General features: G+C 31.4%; 3 protein-coding genes across 11 annotated transcripts in view; 2 read left to right on the forward strand and 1 right to left on the reverse strand.

Moving 5' to 3' along the window:
* The window catches only part of LOC141454751 (scoloptoxin SSD14-like), a 36,505-nt gene extending 17,039 nt beyond the window's left edge, over nucleotides 1–19,466 (forward strand). For 6 of the 8 annotated variants that reach the window (XM_074129321.1, XM_074129322.1, XM_074129319.1 and 3 more), the window contains exons 2-10: nucleotides 8,242–8,463; nucleotides 13,149–13,390; nucleotides 16,002–16,194; nucleotides 16,959–17,159; nucleotides 17,254–17,503; nucleotides 18,109–18,299; nucleotides 18,372–18,612; nucleotides 18,823–18,936; nucleotides 19,120–19,466. In XM_074129321.1, the coding sequence (XP_073985422.1) occupies nucleotides 8,242–8,463; nucleotides 13,149–13,390; nucleotides 16,002–16,194; nucleotides 16,959–17,159; nucleotides 17,254–17,503; nucleotides 18,109–18,299; nucleotides 18,372–18,612; nucleotides 18,823–18,936; nucleotides 19,120–19,269 (1,804 nt within the window). In that variant the 3' untranslated portion in view covers nucleotides 19,270–19,466. Of the gene's footprint in view, nucleotides 1–8,241; nucleotides 8,464–11,756; nucleotides 11,776–11,822; nucleotides 11,943–13,148; nucleotides 13,391–16,001; nucleotides 16,195–16,958; nucleotides 17,160–17,253; nucleotides 17,504–18,108; nucleotides 18,300–18,371; nucleotides 18,613–18,822; nucleotides 18,937–19,119 lie in introns of those variants that run through there. The other 2 variants (XM_074129327.1, XM_074129326.1) reach the window with 2 other exon arrangements.
* On the forward strand, nucleotides 10,761–11,495 carry LOC141454754 (nuclear protein 1). The gene has a single exon (XM_074129331.1). The coding sequence runs from the start codon at nucleotides 10,899–10,901 to the stop codon at nucleotides 11,118–11,120; it is 222 nt and encodes a 73-aa protein (XP_073985432.1). The 5' UTR covers nucleotides 10,761–10,898; the 3' UTR covers nucleotides 11,121–11,495.
* On the reverse strand, nucleotides 19,408–22,566 carry LOC141454753 (ribosomal RNA-processing protein 8). 2 transcript variants are annotated; one of them, XM_074129330.1, is made up of 6 exons: nucleotides 22,343–22,496; nucleotides 21,708–21,947; nucleotides 21,032–21,633; nucleotides 20,774–20,935; nucleotides 20,068–20,319; nucleotides 19,408–19,960 (listed from the first exon to the last, which is right to left on the reverse strand). In XM_074129330.1, exons 4-6 carry the CDS (start codon nucleotides 20,917–20,919, stop codon nucleotides 19,744–19,746), a joined length of 615 nt encoding a protein of 204 aa, XP_073985431.1. In that variant the 5' UTR covers nucleotides 20,920–20,935; nucleotides 21,032–21,633; nucleotides 21,708–21,947; nucleotides 22,343–22,496; the 3' UTR covers nucleotides 19,408–19,743. The 2 variants fall into 2 exon arrangements, with proteins under 2 accessions (XP_073985431.1, XP_073985430.1); XM_074129329.1 differs by lacking the exons at nucleotides 21,032–21,633; nucleotides 21,708–21,947 and having other exon boundaries at nucleotides 22,343–22,566.
* Nucleotides 22,567–22,713: the final 147 nt, after the last annotated feature.

Consider the following 22,713-nt stretch of genomic DNA (forward strand, 5'->3'; position numbering starts at 1 on the left):
TCGAACAAATATTAGAACTGCTTTATCTCACTTTTTTTAAAAAGCGACAAATTTGCTGAAAAATCAATGGGTTTCCAACAAAAAAAATGAGTGTGGCCCTTTTTTACTCTAAAATATATTCTCTGTTGATTTTGCTTTGAACTGTGACCATAGAAACAGGTCTTTCATGTTAAGTTTAAATAAGTTTAAGGTTTAAGATAAGTTTAAGAAACAAAATGGTTACTCCAATACAAAATAGTTCAAAGAGAAAAAAGTATATAGTCAAACAGATAGGCTGTGCGGTTAAAAGTTTAGAAGATCTGAGAAGCTGGTCTGTATCTGTTAAGTTGTATGAAGTGAATGGCTAAAAAACTAGACCTATGAAACCTCAATTATCTGTAATAATATCTTTTTAAGTATTAGAGATGATTCTTCATAGACGAAGTAATGGCAAATTTGTGGAAGCTGGTAAATTTATGGTTGCAGCAAAACCTGATTAATTATCTATATTAACTACATCAGCAGACTCCAAAATGGTGTTGGTAGAATGTTTTGAGAATAATTATTAATGTTTTTAAAGTTGAAGACTCGAAGTGTGGAACAAGATCTTTATAATACTCTGGTATGGAACCTCGTCTCCCTGCAAAGCATCAATGTGCAGAATATTTTCATTCTGTTCAGCCACTTTCACATAGTAAATATAAACATATTGTGGATAACTTTATGCAATAAGTCTAGCACATAAAGGAAATGTAACTGATAAAAACCGATATTGTCTTTATCGTTGTTTACCTGTTATCAATCATTAAAAAAATATATATACATATATACCTAAAGATAAAACTACCTACGCTAACAATTTCTTCAAATAATGATTATATTTATCATTTATTCAAAATATTTTCAAACGAGTGTAACCGGTGCTATAGATTTTTATTTTTCTACTATAATTGTAAATTTCAAGAAAGAGTAACTTGCAAAGATTGATCAAGATAGTGTAACATTTATTAAATAGTTGATTTTGTCACAAAAACATAGGACACCTTCTTTTGTAATCTGTGTTAAAGCTAGATATTTCGAAGTTTTTTCTCTTCGTATATCGATGTCTTCTAAGAACAAAAAAATATCTAGCGAATAGCCAGCTTTAATAAGCGCAAACTTTGTTATCCTGCACCTCTGTATTATGAAATTATGGGATTGCTTAATTACCAGGAAATTCCCCCTGTTGAAATCCAATTTTATTGTACTTTCAAAGGACTATCTAGTTTTTCTTCAAACGTCGGTTTTCTGATCTAGGACCTGCCACTTTTATAAGAAATACTTATGCTCTCTCTGAATTTGTGTTTCGAATACTGAGAGATACATGTAGATTTTCATATATTTGTACTCAAAATACACATGCCTGTAATTGTGCAGGTTACAACAAAGAAAAAAAAGCATATGTGTGACGCTGAATAAGAGTTCAATTGTTTGTGAGCAAACAAATAGTTACCACATCAGTTTACTCTGCAACAAAGCAGATCCCATTTGTGTGTTATGTGTACATCCTATGCTGGGTGAATAATCTCTCTTTTTTTTGTGTAGTAATCGCAGAAATAGAACTATGATGATGGGTCTATTTTTCATTTAGAAATTATTATAATAGTTATGTAACTGAAACTATAGTTAGTGATCTTGAAGGACAACTTCGGTCGTCTGTTCTTGTAACAGGGTTACTAAATATCTTATTTCAGATGTGTGTTAGTTTTTTTTTTTCACATCACAGTAGTGGGGATAAACTAGGTAATAACGACTTTACTAAACTTTAACGAAGAAAGAAATCAACTTTAAAATTACTGCGGCGCAAAATACACCAATTGTCTTTTACCTTTTTTTCTCCTTTCTCTTACTTCTAAATCTATGGTAGCAACTGAAAATGAGTCAGTAAGGAGTTTGTTCTCCTATATTCATCTGAACTATGGGGCTTCAAATATGCCGATATTGCCGAGAGAATACCTCTAAAATTTTTCAAAATTTTGCTAAAATTATCCAGGAATACCCCAGATGCATTTGTCAGGTTGGAGGTTGGCCACACTCACATAATTTCAAAAATGTTTAAACGTACAGTCTTTTTATGGCAGAAAATCTTAGCCATGCCTGAAAATAGATTGCCCCGTATCTGTTATGCCGCGTTGCTTGACAACATTGATAGCCCTAACATCCCTTTTAACTGGACCGCTAATTTGCGAAAGCAATTTAAGATTATTGGCTCCGATGATGTCTGGGAAAAACAGTATATACCTGAGGGTAAACTGACGGATATCATGGCAAGGTTCAACAATAATCTAATTAGTAAGGATGTTGAATCTCTGTTAAACGCCAGGTTTAACTCTTTCCTTAGGAATATTAGCAGTTTTGGTTTAGGTGAACAATACATTCACTTTAAATGTGACATCGATATGATCAGAGATACCAGTCAACTAAGATTAATGTCTGAGAAGAAGCCTCAACTGTATATCCTTGGTAGGGTCTATAAATTTAATACTGGTTCCCCCTGCCCATTATGTGGAAAAGATCAAGATGACTTAATTCATTTCTTAATTATCTGCCCGATATTGGATGTCTTAAGAGCCAAGTATTTGCATGCGCAACACATTAACTTTTCTTCTAGTATTCAGCCTAAAATTATGTTGGAGAATCTCTTAAGTTTCGACTCAGTAAACAAAGTTAAATATATGTACTTTTTTATAATTAACTCAATAAAAATTAGTTTGTTCTCATTAATTTAATAAGTTTTTTCTTTATTGTATATTATTATTATTTTTCTCCGTAAAGTGAATCTACTTTTGTTTTCTCTTTCTCTTTCTTTTTTCATGTATCTTCTGTATTTTATCCATGTAAAGGCACGGGTCAACCCCTTGCTACAATGCATTATAAGCAAGTAACAATAAATAAATAATAATTGAAAATGATGATTACATCAAATTCGATGGTACTCATCGAAATGGAATGAATTTTTTTAATCGCTATGAGTTAATAACATTTGCTTTCATCAAGTTGATTTTTTCTTCAATGATTAATTAGAATTATATGGGTAATATAATTTCCAAGAAATCAATGATTAACCTCAAATTATTTGTATTTTTATTGAATGGAGCATTTAATCACAAAAAGAAAAAATCCTGTTCAATTTAATGGTCAAAACATTAAAGATCAAGATCTAAAAATATTGCATTATATTAACAGCGGAGGTTGGTAGAAGATGAATCATCATTAACATTTCTTCACCATAATAAAAAAATTATTTAATTACACACCTTTTATTATCTATAAATCTAACTTCCCAACATAAAATTATTACAAAATATTAACACTTTAATGGTTTGATATCGGTATTTAATTTAGGTTATTAACTTTTTTAATTGTTATTAACATTATTACAACCAACTGAGACAAGTTAAACGCGACAATTCTGATTCCACAATATAATTATTAGCCAGAGGTATGAGCAACTATACGTTCTGGATCCTATATAGGTGTCCCAAAGAAAAGCAACAGCAGCGGATCAAGTCTAGGATGAAATTGATTTTCCAGGCCTCAGCCAATTAATAATTCATAGCTATTCGAACAAATCGACCATCTTAAGAGAAAACAGGCTTTGCTCATCCAATCTATTCTTACCAAAGAGCTAAAAACATAACCTTCTCATAAGATGGATGAGGGTTTTCTGCTCCGTCTCTTATTATCTCCTTAAATCACAACGTCCAGAGAGGGAACCAACAAGATTTCTGAGACTAAGTCCAAGAAAGACCCGTCATCATCTCACAATCGACTAAATTCCCAAGAGGTTTAACAACATAATTAACGATCATAAAGATTAGAGATTTAGATTTAATTTCTACAATTTAAACTTCTATTTTTATAAGCTAATAAAAGTGGCAGGTTCTTAGAGGAACGGAGCTTACTAATTTTACCGTCTGGTGTTTAACATTAATTTTTAACAGTACGGAAACCATAAAAATAACCGTTTAGTGTATACTTTTCCTTATATTTGTTTCATTTCAGTGACAGCTGTTATATCTATCCACCTAGGAATTCTATAAAGATTAGATATACCCAGTTTATTTTTATGTTTTTAAGTGATACGCAATGTACATCTGGAAAAACCTGTTTATTTTTACTAGCAGTCATAGTTTTACTTTGCTCGGTCCATTTCCCTATAATTTTGTGTAAATTATTAAAAAGTTAAATTTTGAAGAAAGAATAAGTACTGTACTCAGGTTTGTAACAATAGAGTTCCACAAATTTCTTTGATTTTAGCTTATTCTTCTTGGATACTTTGAAAATTAGATGTTACTAGAGAAGAAGGTATCCTAAAGAATGAATTTTACCTGGATGACCTCCATATTGCTCAGAATAGATGAAACTTTCAGTAGTCATCAGAATACCCTGAAATTGCAATGATCAATGATGGAAATAGACTGAGAAGATACTCAAATAAAAACGTAAATTGGCTATTTAGCACATTGCGATGTACACCAAACATGAGGCGCTTATGAATTTGCACTAAATCGTTTCTGTTTTTTCTCCATTACTGATTTCCTATATTCTTCCGGTAGAGCCCTAGATATTTTTTGGAATGCAAATCTAAGGAAACACTGGTTAGTCAACAAATGTGCTAATCTATTCATCTTGTTAGTTTTTTTTATCAGTTTCCAACAAGAAACTAATTTGATATTACACAAATATTGGATAAAAGCCACGTTTCACTTGTTAGTAACATTTAATGACTAGTTTCATTCAAGACAAAGTTACATCATTCTATGTTAAACCTGTATAACTGAAAGAAACACATATTTTGTTTAAAGTATGAAAAATAAATAATTGTTTATTACGTAAAACGAATAAAGTTTACAAACTGTATAAAATACAGATTTTATTATTATTTTTTTTAAATGCAATTTTAGTTTGAGTGGTTTTTTGTAGATTTGTGAATTGAGATGTAGCATTAGTTTCATTTTTTCCTCTTTCTGATGGGATAGGCTTAACCTAAATTTTTTATGGAGAAAATTCAGAGAAAAAATAAAAAATAAATTTTTAATACCGATTTGTTTAACTTCAATTAATTAGTTATTTTTCTAAAGTTCTTTAAAAATGACCAAACATCTAAGTTCCCAGTTTCTTAAAGAACATGGGCAGCAGTCATTGCTATCCAGCACTCCAAATCTTACAGGAGAATTATAGTTGGATTTACTCAGAAACAGATTAAAGCATTCAAAATTATGTAAAACACATTAATTGTTTAGCGTATTTTGTTTAAAACTTAGCATCCCTCGAGATACTGACCATTTAAATTATCTCATTGCTCTCTTCTTCTACCTTACTTCACATGACATGGAACTTACTTCACTTTGGTTTGTAACAATGTACACATTACTCAGTTCTTCTCGTCACTCTATTATAGATGTCCAGAGAGCTACTTGAGTGATTGTCACCAATACAAAATATCGTCGGCTTACAAAATCTACTAATACTAATATCAGTGTTATTTATACGTAAATGGGCACATTGGAGTCTTCCATAGACGCTAATATTATATCCACGTAGTACGCGAATATGAATAGAAATTTTAATAGAAACAAATTTATAGCTGAAGCCAAAATAAGAGCAGATTGGTGTTGATATAAAGACAACAGGTTGGAGATGGTAATCGTCAATAAATTTTCTAAAAATAGAACTGTAACTCTCTCAATTTAATGATTTATTATTTCACATTACCTAAAGATATATGATTAGTACTAGATTTATGTACATATTTACTCACATTTTTATAAGAAAAGAAAATAAATATAGTGAAATTCATTTGTAATGTATGGAAGTATCTCATACACGTGTAAGCAAAGATACTGATGATTACTTTTTAATTTGATGATTAAAAGAAAATTAAATTATGATTATTTTCATCATAAATTGCAATTTATGATTAACCGTGACATTTTGTTTTATATTTTATGTTGATCTCAGCGAAATTTTATCGGGGTCAGGATATAAATAAAGAATCTGCACACATTGAACCAATAGATATCGCTAGCCTAGCGTTTATTATGATGCAACTATTCTCACTACTTATGGAACATAAATTGTAATTTTCACAATTTATCCTCAAGAATTGTATGTGTTTCATTGCTTAGTATTATTCTTTTAATTTTTGTTTTCAATTTGATTTCACAATATCTAATAATTACAGCACTTTTTTGTAAATTGATTTTTACCTCCTTTTACTTCTCGTGAAAAGAGCATGGTATAAAAATTGTCTAAAATGAGTTCTCTCTTGAATACATATTTTGAGGTTTACGGAGTCCAAAAAAAGAGCTATAGAAAATTGGGAAGTATGTAGATGTGTGTTAGTAGCCACCAGGTCACTGTAATTCAAAAACAGGTAGTCCTCTTTTAAAAAACGTAACGGTAATCATTTAAGACTTAAGAGCCAATAAACTAATATAAACAGCCCTACTAAACAAATGAGGATAGCAAAAGAAAATTAACAAACACAAAAAAACAAAATGCAAAATGTCATGCACAAATGAAGTAATTAGAAGGTAGATGTATCACTTTATTGTACAAAATAGCTTTTTTAAATATATTTTTAGTAAAAAGTTTATTTTATTTTATGAGAAAATTATGCCTCAACTTTAAAATTTCCAGCTTTTTAAAATTCAGTCTTTAGAAACACAATATGTTACAACTTATATGTACCATAATTATAATTAATACTTTGAGCTGGAATATGAAATTAAATAAAGTGTTGGTATATGCAGGTCATTAACACGTAACTAAGTAAACAGGGAAAAGAGAAGTTATAAGAAATCTTTATAACGCTTTTTATCTCAAAAATTGGATGTGTATGTTGTGTTTCTGTTGCATTCAATGAGCAAAATATCTCATATCTCTAGATTTACTCCTGAGAGTAAAAATTCAATTACTGGATTCTTGATATTTAAAACATTTAGTAAAGTCTCATGGTTTGATTCGTTTGAAAATTGTTTTCGTTTGCCATTTTTCGTCTCTAATGATTAATTTTTACAATTTTATTACGCTAAAATTGCTGATCCACCGCTAAATTATGCTTTGACGTCTTCCGTTGTTTTTCTATGTTTGACAGATTGGAAGTAAATAAGATAAGAATATTTGCGGTTCATGTTCATGGTAAAGAAAAATTCCTTTGCAAATTACACGCTCTGCGCGCCCGAATATTCCCATCTTTTAATAGAGTCATATTATTATACATACATAGTATAACAGATTCAATTTCTTTTGTCACAGAAATCAAAATATAAATGTAAAATATGCACTTAGTACCATGATATTTTAATCCCTTTCTTTGGTCAGCCAGTTTTATTTACAACATAAATATCTCTTCATTTTGCTGTTATGTTATTTCCATTTTAAATATATATTCTTCAGGTGATTCTTAATTATTCTTTCCGATAAAAAATTTAACTTCCCAACATAAAATTATTACAAAATATTAACACTTTAATGGTTTGATATCGGTATTTAATTTAGGTTATTACCTATTGTCAATTTGTCAATCTTGTTTAAAAATTAAAAATTATCTTTTCATGCATAATATTCATTGTATATACATATATATAAATGAAAAAGTGTTGCAATAGGTGAGTGAACTAAATGAAAGGAAGATCCTTTGCATTCTATTTAGCTATGGCTAACAAATTCGTTAAACTTCTGTCAAAATCCGGTTATCAATTTTTACTTTCTCTCACCTATTTTAAGAGGAACGTATACCATCTATGAGCGAATGTATGTTTGTCTATAAACTTTGAAGAGAATTCTTTAATTTCTTGATAATTGGTACTTGCATCAGACACAAAAATGTTAATAGTCTGCAATAATGGGAAATAAATCTGATATTCCTGTCTATTGACATTAAATCATTGCATTTAGGATAAACAGATTTAACATGAAGCCTCTCTTTTCAAAAGCCAGATTTAATTTCATATAGAACAGACACATTTAATTAGACTCTCTAATAATGTATAACTGAATAGCTTTAGCTTAACACATAATAAAATCGGTCTGCAATTATTTGGAATAAATTCTCTTAAATCTGTGAGACTATTAACTTTGGACCAATTACAAGGAATTTAAGCTTGATCAAAAAAGGTGTTAAAAAGTCAAATTAAACAAAAAGTACGTCTTAAAAGCATTTATTAATTTGTTTTTTAAACAGTTTACTAAAATACGATTTGTGGATGATTTCAGACCGGCCAGTATTACCAGAAGAGCTTCAATATGTATATGTATAAGTGTGGTGCTGATTGTATCCATTTTAGCCACCATAATTATGTGGCGCAACAAGATTTCAGCTACAAAATTGGTACCACCAAATCCAGAAGTAAAACTACCACCTTCTCCATCAGTATTACGTGTTTTCAACAAAGGCGCCGTTTGTACTGACGGTACACCGTGTTCTGAAGTTGGAAGGTAAGGTTTTATATATATATATATATATATATATATATTAACTCTCATAAGAAGAAATTGAGCAGTTTTACGCTTTTGTATTTTCCCGGACAGAACGTTCGTTTTTTTTGTTTTTCCCAAAAAGGTCTGAGTGAGTGGCCTTTGTGAAGTGTGTGCTCAACTTTAACTACAAATCCCGACAAAAATCATGTAGTATTTCCGTTGTCAGACCCTGAACTATATAAGGTGGCCAGTGGATCATCTGATTGTATGATAGTTGAATAACCAGCCTATTTATAGATAGATCGATACATAATGCTGAAATTTTTTCACCTGTCTCTAGCCTTGGGTTCCACCTACCACTTCTACGATTTAATTTAGCTCTAGTGCTTTGCTAGCTAATGTTTGAAATACATGTCAAATTTAGTAATTTTTATAGAACCAATCCTTTCGTTTAAGTTCACTCTTTAACCCACATTATTCGTTTGTTCAGTCTACTTATTGCACTCTTTTACTTCTAAGGAGCATGTAAAATTGTTGATATTTTTTGTTTTCACTGGTAATGCACATTTGAGGTCCCTAGAGTCGAAAATAATAATAATTTTGGCGGTGTTTATGGAAGCCAAGTAAAAAGGACAGAAATCTCTTAGTTTGTAATTGTCCAATCTTATTGTTAATTGTTAAAATTATAAAAATGATTCTGATTCTACTTGAATGGATTGATTTTCTGGATTTTTCTTTCTTTCTTAATGCATCTAAGAATTTCTTAAAACTTGGTCATACATACTTGTAGATCAACATCCTCTTTGAAATGAAATGAACTCTCTAGCGCATGAAAAAAAAACTTGTCAGCCAAGTCTGAAGGTTAAATGATTGCAAATGAGTGGAAATATAAAGTTAAAACCAACTGAATATGATAGTCTGACTGTATTTGAAGTAAAATTATATTTCAAGGTCTAATCTACTAGGAAATGCACTTCAATAAATCTTGATCTTATCTTCAAAAGTCAGTTGATTGAAAAAAGCAATATGCTCAATTAATTTTTGCTTGATATTACAGACTTCTTTGCTAATGTGAAGGCGAATTTTTCGAAATTTTCTTTCATAAAACATGTTTTGGAGCTTCTTAATATTAGTAAAATATTTTCTGAAAAAGATACATGATTATTGTGAACAATAAGATTCAAAAACCGTCAATCTCAAGAAGTACGAACCGAACTTTTTGTAGAATATTGTTCATCGTTTCTGGTGATTGATTCATTGATCCGAAAGGAAGATTATGGCCAATTTCAGACATAATTTTTTATTATTTCTTTTCGTCAAGCTCTCGACTAAGGAACTTGGTCATCTCCGGGTTTTATGATTGTTAACGATTACATTTTTTAATTTTTTACATCTAAGGTTGATGTGTTTACATAACTACAGTTTAGGAAGTACCTAAACTGTTTTCTGGCTGTTGTTTTACCTTATTATCTCCTCTGGTCTAAAAGTACTACTAGTATCGGAAACAGCAAATGCAACGCTATCATGTGCGACAGTTTTCTTTCCAGTCTGCGAAGGTGCCTGGTCCGGGCCAGTTACTTCAGAAATCGCTAGGAGTGGCTAGTAGCATGGGCTAGTCAAATGAAAGCTGGTTCTAGATAACTATCCAACCCAAAAGCTCGCTGAAAGTAGGTGAGGAGTTTTCCCCAGGAGCAGACGAAAGATGTACACCGTTGGGACCGAGTGCGTGGTAACACTTTGTAGATCTTTCTACTTTGGCCAAATTTGATATGTAGACATGCCAGACTGCAATCAGTTTTAAAATGGCCTCTGTTGCTCATGATATCACCAAAATATTAACTAAAAAGTTTTATTCACATAAACAAATGGATAATGGAAAAAAAGAAAGGTGTCATCAAAAAGATCGGTTAAAACACAAACTCACTTTCTATCAAAACTTTTAATTTTATGATCTGTTCATTATTAATTATAAAAATGTTTTAAATTTATAAAATATAAAGAAGGTTTGCGAAACTGGAAGTATTGCGTTTATTTCAAGATACCTTGAACTGAGCTTATTTGTTGCAGCTATAAAGGAGTAAAATAATATTTATTGGTATGTACTTTTTTAAAATAAATAGATTTTTTCTGGGTTGAAAAAATAAAAGAAATAAAACAATGAATAAATCAATAAACAGCATTGTAAGAAAGTATTATTTTATAAAATTGTTTAATTATTCAAACACACAAGTGAGGGGATTCAGTGTGACGTTATTGCCCTTGACAACTTACAGACATTTAACTGCGCATGCGCTATAACTGTATATACAGGTAAGGCAGCTGTTTAGAGGACAGTTCTGTTTTTGTTTTCAAGTTGTGGAAAGCGGCCAGAAACCTATAATTTCCATTTTATTTAGTGATTTTTTTTTTTTGTATAGTTCCTACTTTTGTGAAGTGCAAATACAAATTAAAAAATGTCTGAAAGCCATTTTGATGAATACGAGCATTATAATTTCGACCACGATAAGCACATGTATTCTGGAGCAAGTGGCAAACAACGTACCAAAAAAGAGGCTAGTGAACATACAAATCATTTTGATCCTTCAGGTCATTCTAGGAAGATTGTAACAAAATTACAAAATACTGAAAAGAAATCAAAAATAACAAATCTACAACAAAAAGGTGTAGCCGTTTAATTTCTGATTTCAAAGCTGGTTTCGTTTTATATGGACTGCACAAGAGTTTCCCAAAACGACTGTGTGACCAATATTGGTGCTATGATTATATTTTGTTCTGCGTAATGGACTAATCTCTTTTTGGAACTTTTTATGGAGTAAGCGTGATAATGTTGTTTTAGATTATTTTGGGAATGTGTTGTTTGGAAAAAAAAGAGTTATACTTTTTGTAAATATTTTTTTTGTCCAATTTTGTAGCTAATGATATTCTGGGTGTTACTTTTGAAGAAGTGAATTTACTTTTTATGAATCTTTTTTTCACTTTGTAAGTTTGTGAGTTAAAAAAAATTGTGATATTTAAATTGTGTTTTAAATAAATATCATAAATATTTATAATCTTTTTTTTTATTTGCCAGAAATCCTTGAATATCCAATGGCGTCTTACTTTAATATTATTTATTTTTACACAATGATTATAAACCTCCAGCTAATTTGTGTTGAGTTCTTTCTAGATATTGCAACTTCTTTGTCTTGATTCTTAAAAAGTTGGACGTTGACCTGAAAGAACTTTTTTGTTATTTAAAGGCTGATAGGACAACTTTCAGCTGCCTTATTTATAATAACCTGTTCATATCACTCTAAAAATAACTTGTTCCCATATCTATATCTCTCTTCAGTAAGTTGTCTTGCAATTTTTTAGAAGGCGTTATATTTTACGGCATTTTATTTGAAGTATTAATTTTTGTGCAACATATTATTGCTACATGCAAGTATTTGAAATTAGAGGAATAATGGTGTTATTGCTAAGAGAGTAGAAAATGTCAATAATACATATACGATAAGGTAGAACTTCCAAAATGTTAAATTTTCTGGTGTCAACGAAATATTTTTTATTCAAATGATTCTTTTCAGCTGCAGAGGCATTGTCGAAGTGGACTAAAGTCTAAAATAGTTTTTCTATTGTAGAATTACTCTTTTGTTGGAAACATATGGAGAATTTAAAATAAAAATTAAAATAATATACATAACATTAGAATTAGGGCAAATGATGCTCGAGCGCTACCTGTTGGCGTTTCTAGCCATCTAAAAAAACTAAATATATTATTGGTTTTAAATTCATTTTTTAAATGTGTATCTTGGAAATAGTCACAAAATAAGAAAATTTGTGAATTATTTAATAAAGCGTTATGATTGGAAAAAAAGTCGTCTTAAAGTCTAGGAAGTTCCAGTATGCAGTCTAGAAAGATCTGGAATTGAAGATGAAATTAGACATTAAAACTGTTGATCGAAAAAGCGTAATGTTGAAAATCATCCTACTTTGATTTTGATTTTAGAAATTAAGCATTCGCTTTCAGAATCCTCTGGCCATCAAAACTGTTTCTCTTAGTTTTTCCTCATCTTCTAGTCTTGCCTAACTTCAACATTATCCTTGTTAATTATCTTGTCTATCCCTCTAATTTCATCGAGGAGGATTCAAAAGTTGAACTAGATTTTTCTTGTCACAGAAATTGCTAAGTCGGCTGAAAGGCCGATAAGAGTAGGGCCATATTTCCATAAACAAAAGTAATTTGTCATTCCGCCTATATCCCCAAATTACTTGCAGTGTAACATGAGGAATATTTTTGATTCTTTATTTTTTGGCGTATGGGAGTACTAAAATATTATTCAGAGAAATGCATTATTTATTTATTAATATTAGCATATCTTACATCATTTTATTGGAACTAGAAAGAATTTCTCAAAGAAAAAATTTTCTCAAAATGAACTTATCTATTATTCTTAATTGTTTAACAGTTCCAAGAAAAACTGTAAGTGCTGATTTACAAAAAGCACTTATTTATCCTTAATTCTTGGATTTTATTTTATCATATTATTTTTTTTATTATTTATTGATTTGTTTTTTTAATCTAGAATGCAGTCCGAGATTCATCGGGAATAATGTGCCCTACTTTCCTTGCAAAAGCAATTTTTAAAAATCTAAATAACTGTCCTTAAATACTTCTATTATTGAAAATATATTAATACGTAAATGTAATTTACAATTTATAGAAACATCCTAAAGCAAGGAGGCACTGCAGCAGATGCGGCTATAGCGGCACTCTTTTGTAATGGTGTACTTAATGCCCATAGCATGGGAATTGGAGGTGGTTTCATGATGGTAATATACAGTCACAAAAACAGAAAAGCTGACTGCCTAATAGCAAGAGAAAAAGCTCCTATGGCGGCTGATAAGTATATGTATTCTCATAGTAAATCAAACTGGGCCGACATTATGCAACCATCTAGAACAGGTATGAAGTATTTGTGTTAATAATGTTTCTAGATTTTCAAATAGATAATACGCAAGAGAAATTGGCGTATCAATTTTCAAACATTGATTACACGGTGTTATATTAATCCCTCGTAATGCATTTACTTACCAATGGCAATTGCGATTCCCATGTGATTTGAGTTTTTTTAACTTTTACAGTTTTTACATACAGTGACTACCATTAATATTGGGACAGTACATACAGAAGTTAAAAATTGACGAAAATTAAAAGTGGCACCCATTTATTCAAATTTTTATAAATTCATTTCATTTTATAATTACTATTAATTAAATAAAAACTATTTAAATAAGTACATAAAAATGTTTTGGTAGATTAAAAAAATATATATATATAATAATAAGAGCAAATTCTACCTCTCATAAATATTGGGACACTATTATAATTTATAGTTTGTCCAAGGTTTTGCCCGAATATTTATACAATTTGTAAATATATACCTTAAGCATATATTCAATATGAAATTAATAATTAAATTAGTTTATATAAATCAAGCCAGGTGTAACATGTCGCGCAAAAATACAAATACAACGATTGAACAAAGAAATATTATAATTTCTTTGCACAAAGACAATAAAAAGTGTTAGAGAGACAGAAAAACTGATCTGACCTAAAACATCTACTGCGTGGAACATCATTCAGCGTTACCAAAAAGAAAAAATAATTGTTTCAACCCCACAAAAAGGCCGTCCTCAACTGCTCTCTGAGAGAGAGCAGCGTTATATATTAAAAGAATTAAAAAAGATCACCGACTTAGAGCTCCAAAACGTCTATGTGAAATTTTTGACATGTTCAGAGAGCAAAAAAGGAGCAGAAACAGTTCGGAGAGTGCTAAGAAAACTCGACTATCATGGTAGAGTAGCCTGGAAGAATCCTTTTGTCAGTAAGATAAATCGTGTTAAGAGAGTGAAATTTGCTGAAAAATATTTCAATGTAAATAGTGACTTTTGGAATGATATAATCTAACGATGAATCAAAATTTAATGTTTTCCAGTCAGATGGAAGGGTTATGGTCTGGAGGAAAGCGAATGCTGAACTCGAAAAGAAGAATTTACAGCCAACTTTAAAGGGTTTTAAAGCTGCACCTCCGGGTGGAAGTGGGTCAGTTCTGGTTTGGGGCTGGATGTCCGCATCAGGATTTGGAGAATTAGTGTTTATTGATGGAATGATGCACAAAATGGTTTATAGTAATATATTAAAATATAATTTGAAAAAAGTGCCCAAATATTTGGTATTTTAGGGTCTTCTAAATTCTACCAAGATAACGACCCCAAACCTACGGCTTGGGTGATACGTCAGTGACTGTTATACAATTGCCCAAAAGTATTCCAAACCTCTCCGCAGTCACCAGATCTTAATCCCATTGAACATTTATGTCAATATTTAGCCAGTGCTTTAAGAAAAACGAATAATATCTAACAAAAATGAATTAAAACTATGTTTCCTGGAAGAATAGGAAAAAAACACCACCTGAATTAACCAAAAACTTGTTTCACCTATGCCTGATCGTTTGAGGGCTATTGTAAGTCAAAAAGCAATTATTGAATTATTACCAACCAATTATTAAATAGTAGGAGATTTTAAATATTGAACATTTAAACTCTAGCACTTCTGGTGTCCCAATATTTTTGAGAGCCTTATTTCACACTTTTTCAAAAAGTGCTACCTAACAGTTTGGAATTTCATCGATTTATACTTATATATAATTTCCACAGATGTTGCTAATGTAATTTAAAAAAAAAAAAAATTCCAAACTTTTGTATGTTGTTTTCATTTTCCTTTTAAATCATTTTGTAAAAGGTGTCCCAATATTAATGGGAGTCACTGTAGTTATATATATAGTTATATTATCACCTGATGGTATATAAACTATCTTGCAGCTGTGGGTTAGCGGGCGGACTCATTTCTATAAACTAATCTAACCTTTATTACTAGCTAATAATTAATAATTTTATCTAACTGGTTGCAACGATGAAGGTAATGAATTTGCACGAGTTTACTCCACTTTTAAGCGCTGCATAGTTTTGCGCTTTTGGTAGCTCGATCGAATACCAAACCTATTCCAGGTACCTTAATTAGGTATCTTTAAATTGCTGGCGCGGATCGCTTGGTCCAGGATATATGCCATAAAATCATGAATTCCAAAGTTTATTATTACAGCCATGTTATCTTATTGAGGAGTACTCAATAACGTGGGTCCTGTGTAGCATGGTTTCCATTCCTCCTTACACTCAGCCGTCCCTTATAATTATCTTCTAAGAGCCCTTTCTTAGCAGCGTCCTATCAATCTAAACAATATTGAATGAAATCTTCCAGTTCTAAATTCTCCAAATATTTACTTAACAGAGTAGGTATGCAATTGTACACGAAACAAGGATATTTCTCAGTTAGTGGTACACTGCTTTCTGATAACCGAGACTAACCGTCTTAAATGTCAGCAAAATAAAAGCAAAAAAAAAATTATACTTCTTGGCAGCTTGGCTGAAGAGAATTTGATTTCATGCATTTTTTTTTTCATTTTATTGAATCTGATTGCAAAACATTTCAGCTATTTTTCTTTCCTTCCATGCAGGTGGGCTTGCAATAGGAGTGCCAGGAGAGTTACGTGGTTATTGGGAAGCCTGGAAGAAATATGGCAGACTTGAATGGGCCAAATTAGTGGAACCATCAATTCAGTTCAGTTGTAATGGTTACAATATGACTAAACATCAATACGATATGCTTTTCTTCAGGAAAACTGCAATAAAAAACGATCCTAATTTGAGGTAAAAATCCAGCAATTTAGGTTACGATAAACAGTTTTCGATTCAGGGCGTACAAAGTAAAAGCCATCTTTTTCTATAATGCCCTATGCACCTCACTTTTTCTTGCTTCTAACAAGATGAAAAGTAGCGGACTATTTAAATTGAATATCACCGGTGCTCCATATATTAAAGTCCCTCAAATCAAATAAAAATTTAAGCTTCCACTCCCCCGTCAAAGACACCTAATTTGATAGTTTCACGGTAAGCTACCCCTCAAGAATTAGGCGATTACTTTAATTTGCTTAAACTTAATAATGGATGGGCAAAAACTGAAAGTATCCTCTAAATTTCAAAGTTGACGAACGTTTAGCTGAAAATGCAAGTTTGTAGCATAGGTTTCTGTGCCTGGCTAGGCTCCTGCCCTCCTGTCGTCTTCAATAAAACCCTAATCTTCTCGCAGACTATGCACTGCCTTAGGTATCCCCACTTACGAATCCCCTCTTTCTAACTACTTCACCAACTTCTTGGGCAGAGCATAACTTATTCCCTCTTTCTTTAAATAATTCGTAATATTGTTTATTTCTTGCGAGTGAGGGTGTGTAAGATTTTAAGATATTTCATAGTACTGTATCATAGCCTCATAGAACTATTTTCTGTAGGCATTAGATTGCCCTAGGCACTAAAAATTTGCTCTTCTCTTTAGGATTATTCTCTGATCTTTAATAAAAATATCTTCTACTTGATATATTTTCCAATAGAATAAAGCATTTGCTTAATTTTATTAGGGAAGCCTTTATTGATCCAGAAACAAATTCTTACAAACCCATAGGATCTTTAGTACGGTTCCAAAAATTGTGTAGTACTCTTCGACTGATAGCTTCAGAGGGTGGTGATGTACTTAATGATGGCCCACTTACCAAAACATTAGCTGAAGATATAAAGGAACATGGAGGTATTATCACAGAGCATGATCTCAAAGCATACAAGTAAGTGTTTTTGTCATAGAAATTTTCAGCTGTTAAATTTGTTTAAATCAGCAATAAATAGTAAATTTATATATTTCTTCTTCTTCTTTTTTAGGCCAGAATGGGTCCAGCCAATTTCGGTGACATTACATGGTGGAGAAACAGTTTATTCAACTCCACCACCAGGTTCAGGAGCTATTTTAACTTATATTTTATCTATATTAGATGGATACAATATTTCAGCTATGAACAGCGATTCTTTTGAAAAAGAAACATTGACAATACATAGAATGGTAGAAGCTTTCAAGTTTGCATTTGCACGTCGCACAGAATTAGCTGATCCAAATTTTATTAATATGACTGAGGTAAAGTGCTTTGATTTATTTATTTTATGAATTTTTATATTCGATGTTTTTAGAGTTTTTTGTTTTTAATGAATTCTTAAATTTTCAAAACCTAAAGGGAAATGTTATTTTTTTCCCTTTGGTTGACTTCATGGTAATTTAGCGTTTGAAAATAGATTGTAGTTGATGGAAGAGGTTTCACAGCTCTAGAATAAATACACTTTAGTATTGTTTATTGAGAGTTGATTATGAATTATTATTTGAAATTTCCATTCTAGAAATAGAAGAAATATTAATAAAAGGCTCTTTTGTCAAGTTTGACACCATTGCACTGTGGCCTTATTCGATTTATGCGAAAAACATTTTTTTACTGATTTGATAAGCACTTCTACAAAGCAGTTTAATATAAAACAATGAATTAGGGACTTTTTCATGTTTTTTTTTCTTTTTTCCTCACATATAAGCTTTATCATTACGTTGAATTAATGCCAGAATCCAGGATTAAGAGTACATGAGTTCAGGTGTATCGTGTAACCCATCAATGGTCGTAAAAATAATTATATTAAAACACGTAATTTGGCAAGAGATCCGTAATCGTTATTGTTTATGATAAATACGAATTTCAGCTGCTTCACAAACTTACCTCAAAGACGTATGGTAAAGAAACCTGTAGACAAATCAAAGACGATAAAACATTTCAAGAAATTGATCATTATGGTGCGGTCTATCATACAACCGATGGACACGGTACTGCGCATATTTCTGTATTATCACCTGATGGAGATGCCGTTTCAGTTACAAGCACCGTTAATTTATAGTAAGGTTTTTAAGTTGCACAATTTTTGTTAAATTATAAATTATATACACAATTCAAATATTTTTTTCTCAGTTTTGGTGCAGGAATTACATCCAGACGAACAGGGGTTGTTTTGAATTCAGTAATGGATGACTTTTCAATTCCTGATCGGAAGAATTATTTTTTGTTACCACCATCGCCAAATAATTTTATAGCACCAGAAAAGCGTCCGCTTTCTTCCATTTCGCCAGCTATTGTTGTTGATCCAGATCAATCAGTAAGGCTGGTGATTGGAGCATCCGGAGGCACTAAAATTCCTACAGCGATTGCTTGGGTAAATGTTGCAACTCTTTAGTTATATATGTTACAATTATTCTCTGACTTTGTAAAACATCTCTTGTCATTCATTAATATTTAGATATGTACAATTATAGAAATTCAAGCTTAATATTTCTTCCTTTAAAAAAATGTTTGAATTTGTGCTTGACTTTAGTTAAAGTGTTTTATTCGAAATTTTTTTCTTGCTTAAAATGTTGAATTATAGGTGATTATAAGACACCTTTGGTTTGGTGAAGATATTAAAAAAGCAGTTGATGCTAGTAGAATACATCATCAGCTGATGCCAATGCATATCAGTTACGAGTACGGCGTACTTCAGGTGAGCTTTTTGAGCCAAATTTCTCTTTTGGCGTTTGTAAAAAAAACAAAAAACTATTACTTCTCTCAGAATTTTGGCTTAGCTTTTAATTAGTTGACTATTTTTCATTTACAACTAAAAGAATTTTAGTAAAAAACTGTCTGGTGTTTCACACCAGCGAATTTATCGCCTTCATTATTGCAGCAAACTATCGACAGACTGGAACAACTAGGCCATGAAACACACAGATACCGTGAAAGAGGCTCTATAATATGTGCTGTGGCACGAGACGGTGGTAAAGTTTATGGTAATGCAGATTTCAGAAAAGGAGGCGATGTCTACGGAATAGATTGAATTATACACAGAATTAACTTCCTTAATGCTGAAATTTGTTTTTAAATTCTAAGCTGTTTCCTGACACGGTGGTAAGAAATATGTGTAACCTCTTAGTGTTATAAAAATTCGATCTGAAAAGAATAAAGATAGACCAAAAAATATATAAATATTTATTTTATAAACTTTATTTTTAATAAAAAAAACTCATTTTCCAATTTTGTGTGGTCATTAACCTGAGACTGATTGTAATGTTATAGTAGAAATTTATAAAAGATAAATTACATTAAACTTTAATCATTTTTACCTCTTTTTATAGGGTGCAGCAGTATATAAAAAACAGTTGAATATATAAAACGAGAAATAGAAAAAGGTAAACAGGTAATCGACACATTTCTTTTTTTAAACTTCCAAGTCACTTTGTATAAACGCCAATTAGAAATACTTAGTTATAAATAAAAATTTGGCTAATCTAATCATGAAAAAAAGATTGCATCATCTCTTCTTGTAAATACAAGGCAAAAGGCTTACATCAGGAAGTTTCTTTTTTTTAGATTTACTAATATCAGAGACTTTTTTAAAATCCATAAAGAAAAATAAATTATATGAAAAATTTTTTGATTGAAGTTCAAAACCAAAGTGCTTAATATCTTCTATAAATCTATCGACGTTTACAAATCTACTTTCCACTTCTGCTATTTTCATTGTACCACTGAAAACAAAATAACAAAAAGCAATTAACATAAAGAAGATGAACTTGCCATAAGCTGTAAAGTTCTTTATTTATTTTGATAAATCTAGAAATAATAAAATTCTAACCCAATTTTCAGAACTCTATTAGCTTCCTTAAAATGTTCATTCAAAGAAGATGCCATAAGTGATAAGCAATAAACTAGTATATCGATACTCTTACTCGGCAGAGGTGTATTTCTCACATCACAAACCTTAACACGTGAATTCGCAGCCATTAAATCAAATGACACAACTTTTTTAGCCACTGATGAAATTTCAGCACTTAGTCGTGCTTCTCCACAACCAAAATCAGCAACAACTAACTCATTTAAATCAGACCTAAAAACACACAATATAAGTAACTGTTTTTTATCCTACGCAGTTAGCTTAATAGTGAATTCAAGAAATAATTTCCATCTGATAAATTTTAAATTAATGCCACTCAAAATTTAAAGTGGTCGCAAAACTTTAATCACTCAAGTATGGTATGGTGCTACAAGATCTGAACCACTATCCACACAATCTTTTTCAAACTCCATATTTGCTTTCTCCATACTCTTTCTTAGGCGAAACTTTCACGCAATCGCAGAGATACTCAGAAGTCTAAAGAAGAGCGTCGAAACTAAAGCGGGGATTATATAAAGACAAGATCTATTAAGTTTGAAAAAAATTCCTTGTGGTAGAGAATAGTTTTTACCTCCTTGTAAAGTTATCAAGAATATTCGTGCAGCAAGCTCAATTTAGGAAACTATTTCTTCATGAAGTTGAATATAAGTAAGTGTATTAACCCTACCTCTTTCTTATTGATTTTATAATAATGTCTAAAGGATTAATAGGCCACTGTTTAACTTGCTGCCGGAAACCTTTATGATATGCCTCGAAATTGTCCGCTTCTTCAGTAAATGTTTCAACAGAATTATTACCTGCAGATGTGTACATCTGTTCATTTATGTATCTGAAACCAAAGAACAAGATTTCAGTATTTATTTATGCAAATAAGTATCTTTGGAATAGACTGAAACCAATCCCGAAAAAAATGACTGAAACTTACTGAATCTGTATCAAATTCTTTTATATTTTATCTGAGGTTGTTATTAACTCAATTGATGTTTCTTGGAGACGGGTGGCCAGTTTTGTGTCGATATTGTCTTCTCTCTAACATTAGGATTTATTTTCTGTAGCAGATCTAACGTGTCCATGATCAAAAAGGAAGGATCACTACCGGGTTGTTACAATTTTTAGAGTGCGATCATATGTCATTCATAACGAAAGAGAGCATAAAGTTCGCTGGCATGATGTGAAACAGACATTTATTAACGGCTGTGAGTTCGGAGGAAGGCGATGTAGTGAGCAAGTAATGTTCAACAGGCAGCAGAAAACCTCAACTAAAATTGGAGATTTCTTTTTAAGCCAATATTTTTCTGCTAAAATTCTAGTTAATACATTACATATGGATGGTTTTTGACTGCCAGCCTGTCTACATTAAAACAAGCTAAAAGCTTCCTCCTAATTTCAAGTGAAAAATCTCGAGCCTCTACCAGAAGTGCAATCGTGGGAGTGGAGTTGAGAGCTCCGAGACAGTTTCTCAGTTCTTTGAATTGGATTCAGTCAACTTTTGCTAAATGAGTTTGAGTGGCGATCCCATAATCTATCCTAAAAGAATTAATTGCTTGTAGAACATTACCGATGTTTGAATAACAGCACCATAGTTCAGAATGTTCACCCACCTTGACCATGTGCTCATTATGTTGTCTACATAGCAATGTTTTGTCTATTAACATGCCTAATGTTCTGATAGATGATTGCCTCCTATTGTTACTGAGAGCGGCATTGTGAACCTTCCATGTCTGATAAAGACAGTTAAATTGATTTTATACTCAGACAATGCGAGACTAAGATTGTTGCACCACCTCCCACCAATTTCATCATTGCTGGTTAAGTTTTATTTTGGCTTCAACTAGAGTTGGCTGAAAAGAATGATGTCATCAGCATACTGAGATACATACCTATCTAGATCGAGAGAAGAGGAGAAGATGGATATGTTTGGTAATTCTTGCTGGTACGCCCATTTCATTCATTTTCTCAATAGTGCAGAAATAAAGGCGTAATTACAGTTAAATCAACATTCGCTACCAGCTGTACTTGTTTTCAGGGTAGCAGTTTCGAATATCGAATACAAAGCCAGAAATTGCACCTAGAGTGCTGCACTTTTTCATAAAGACATTTTTGAAATTGTGGGATTTCGCTATTTGACTCTACCCACCATTCTAGTCTGGTTTTGATGAGGCGCTCAACAATATTACCAATACAAGAATATACCTTGAATAAGCCAATGGGATGGATATACTAATGAGTTACTCACCTAAATCGAGCAGAATTCAACTGATTTAACATTCTAACACGTAAACTCATATTTCTAGAAGTTTTACATTTTTCACGCTTTCTAACGCCACTACTGAGATTCATTTTGCCAGCCTTAATGGCCATTATTTAATTATAACAGTCCACTCAAAACTACAAACGACTATTTTCTATTTAGAATTTAACCTTCTTCACGTGTCACCGTAATACAGTATGATATCCTTCCAAGTTCCATCGATAACTTAGATATCGATTTAAAGCAGAAATAATTAGACTCACTTCAGCCTCCAGTCACAAATTTAAAATCTATTTGCATCAAATTTAGATTTGTTAAATCAAAATTGATCAGCACCTTCATTTACGGGGCCTAGT

This window comes from Rhodnius prolixus, unplaced genomic scaffold, assembly GCF_049639745.1.
Source record: "Rhodnius prolixus isolate KJV_2025 unplaced genomic scaffold, Rpr scaffold_9, whole genome shotgun sequence".
NCBI lineage: Eukaryota > Metazoa > Arthropoda > Insecta > Hemiptera > Reduviidae > Rhodnius > Rhodnius prolixus.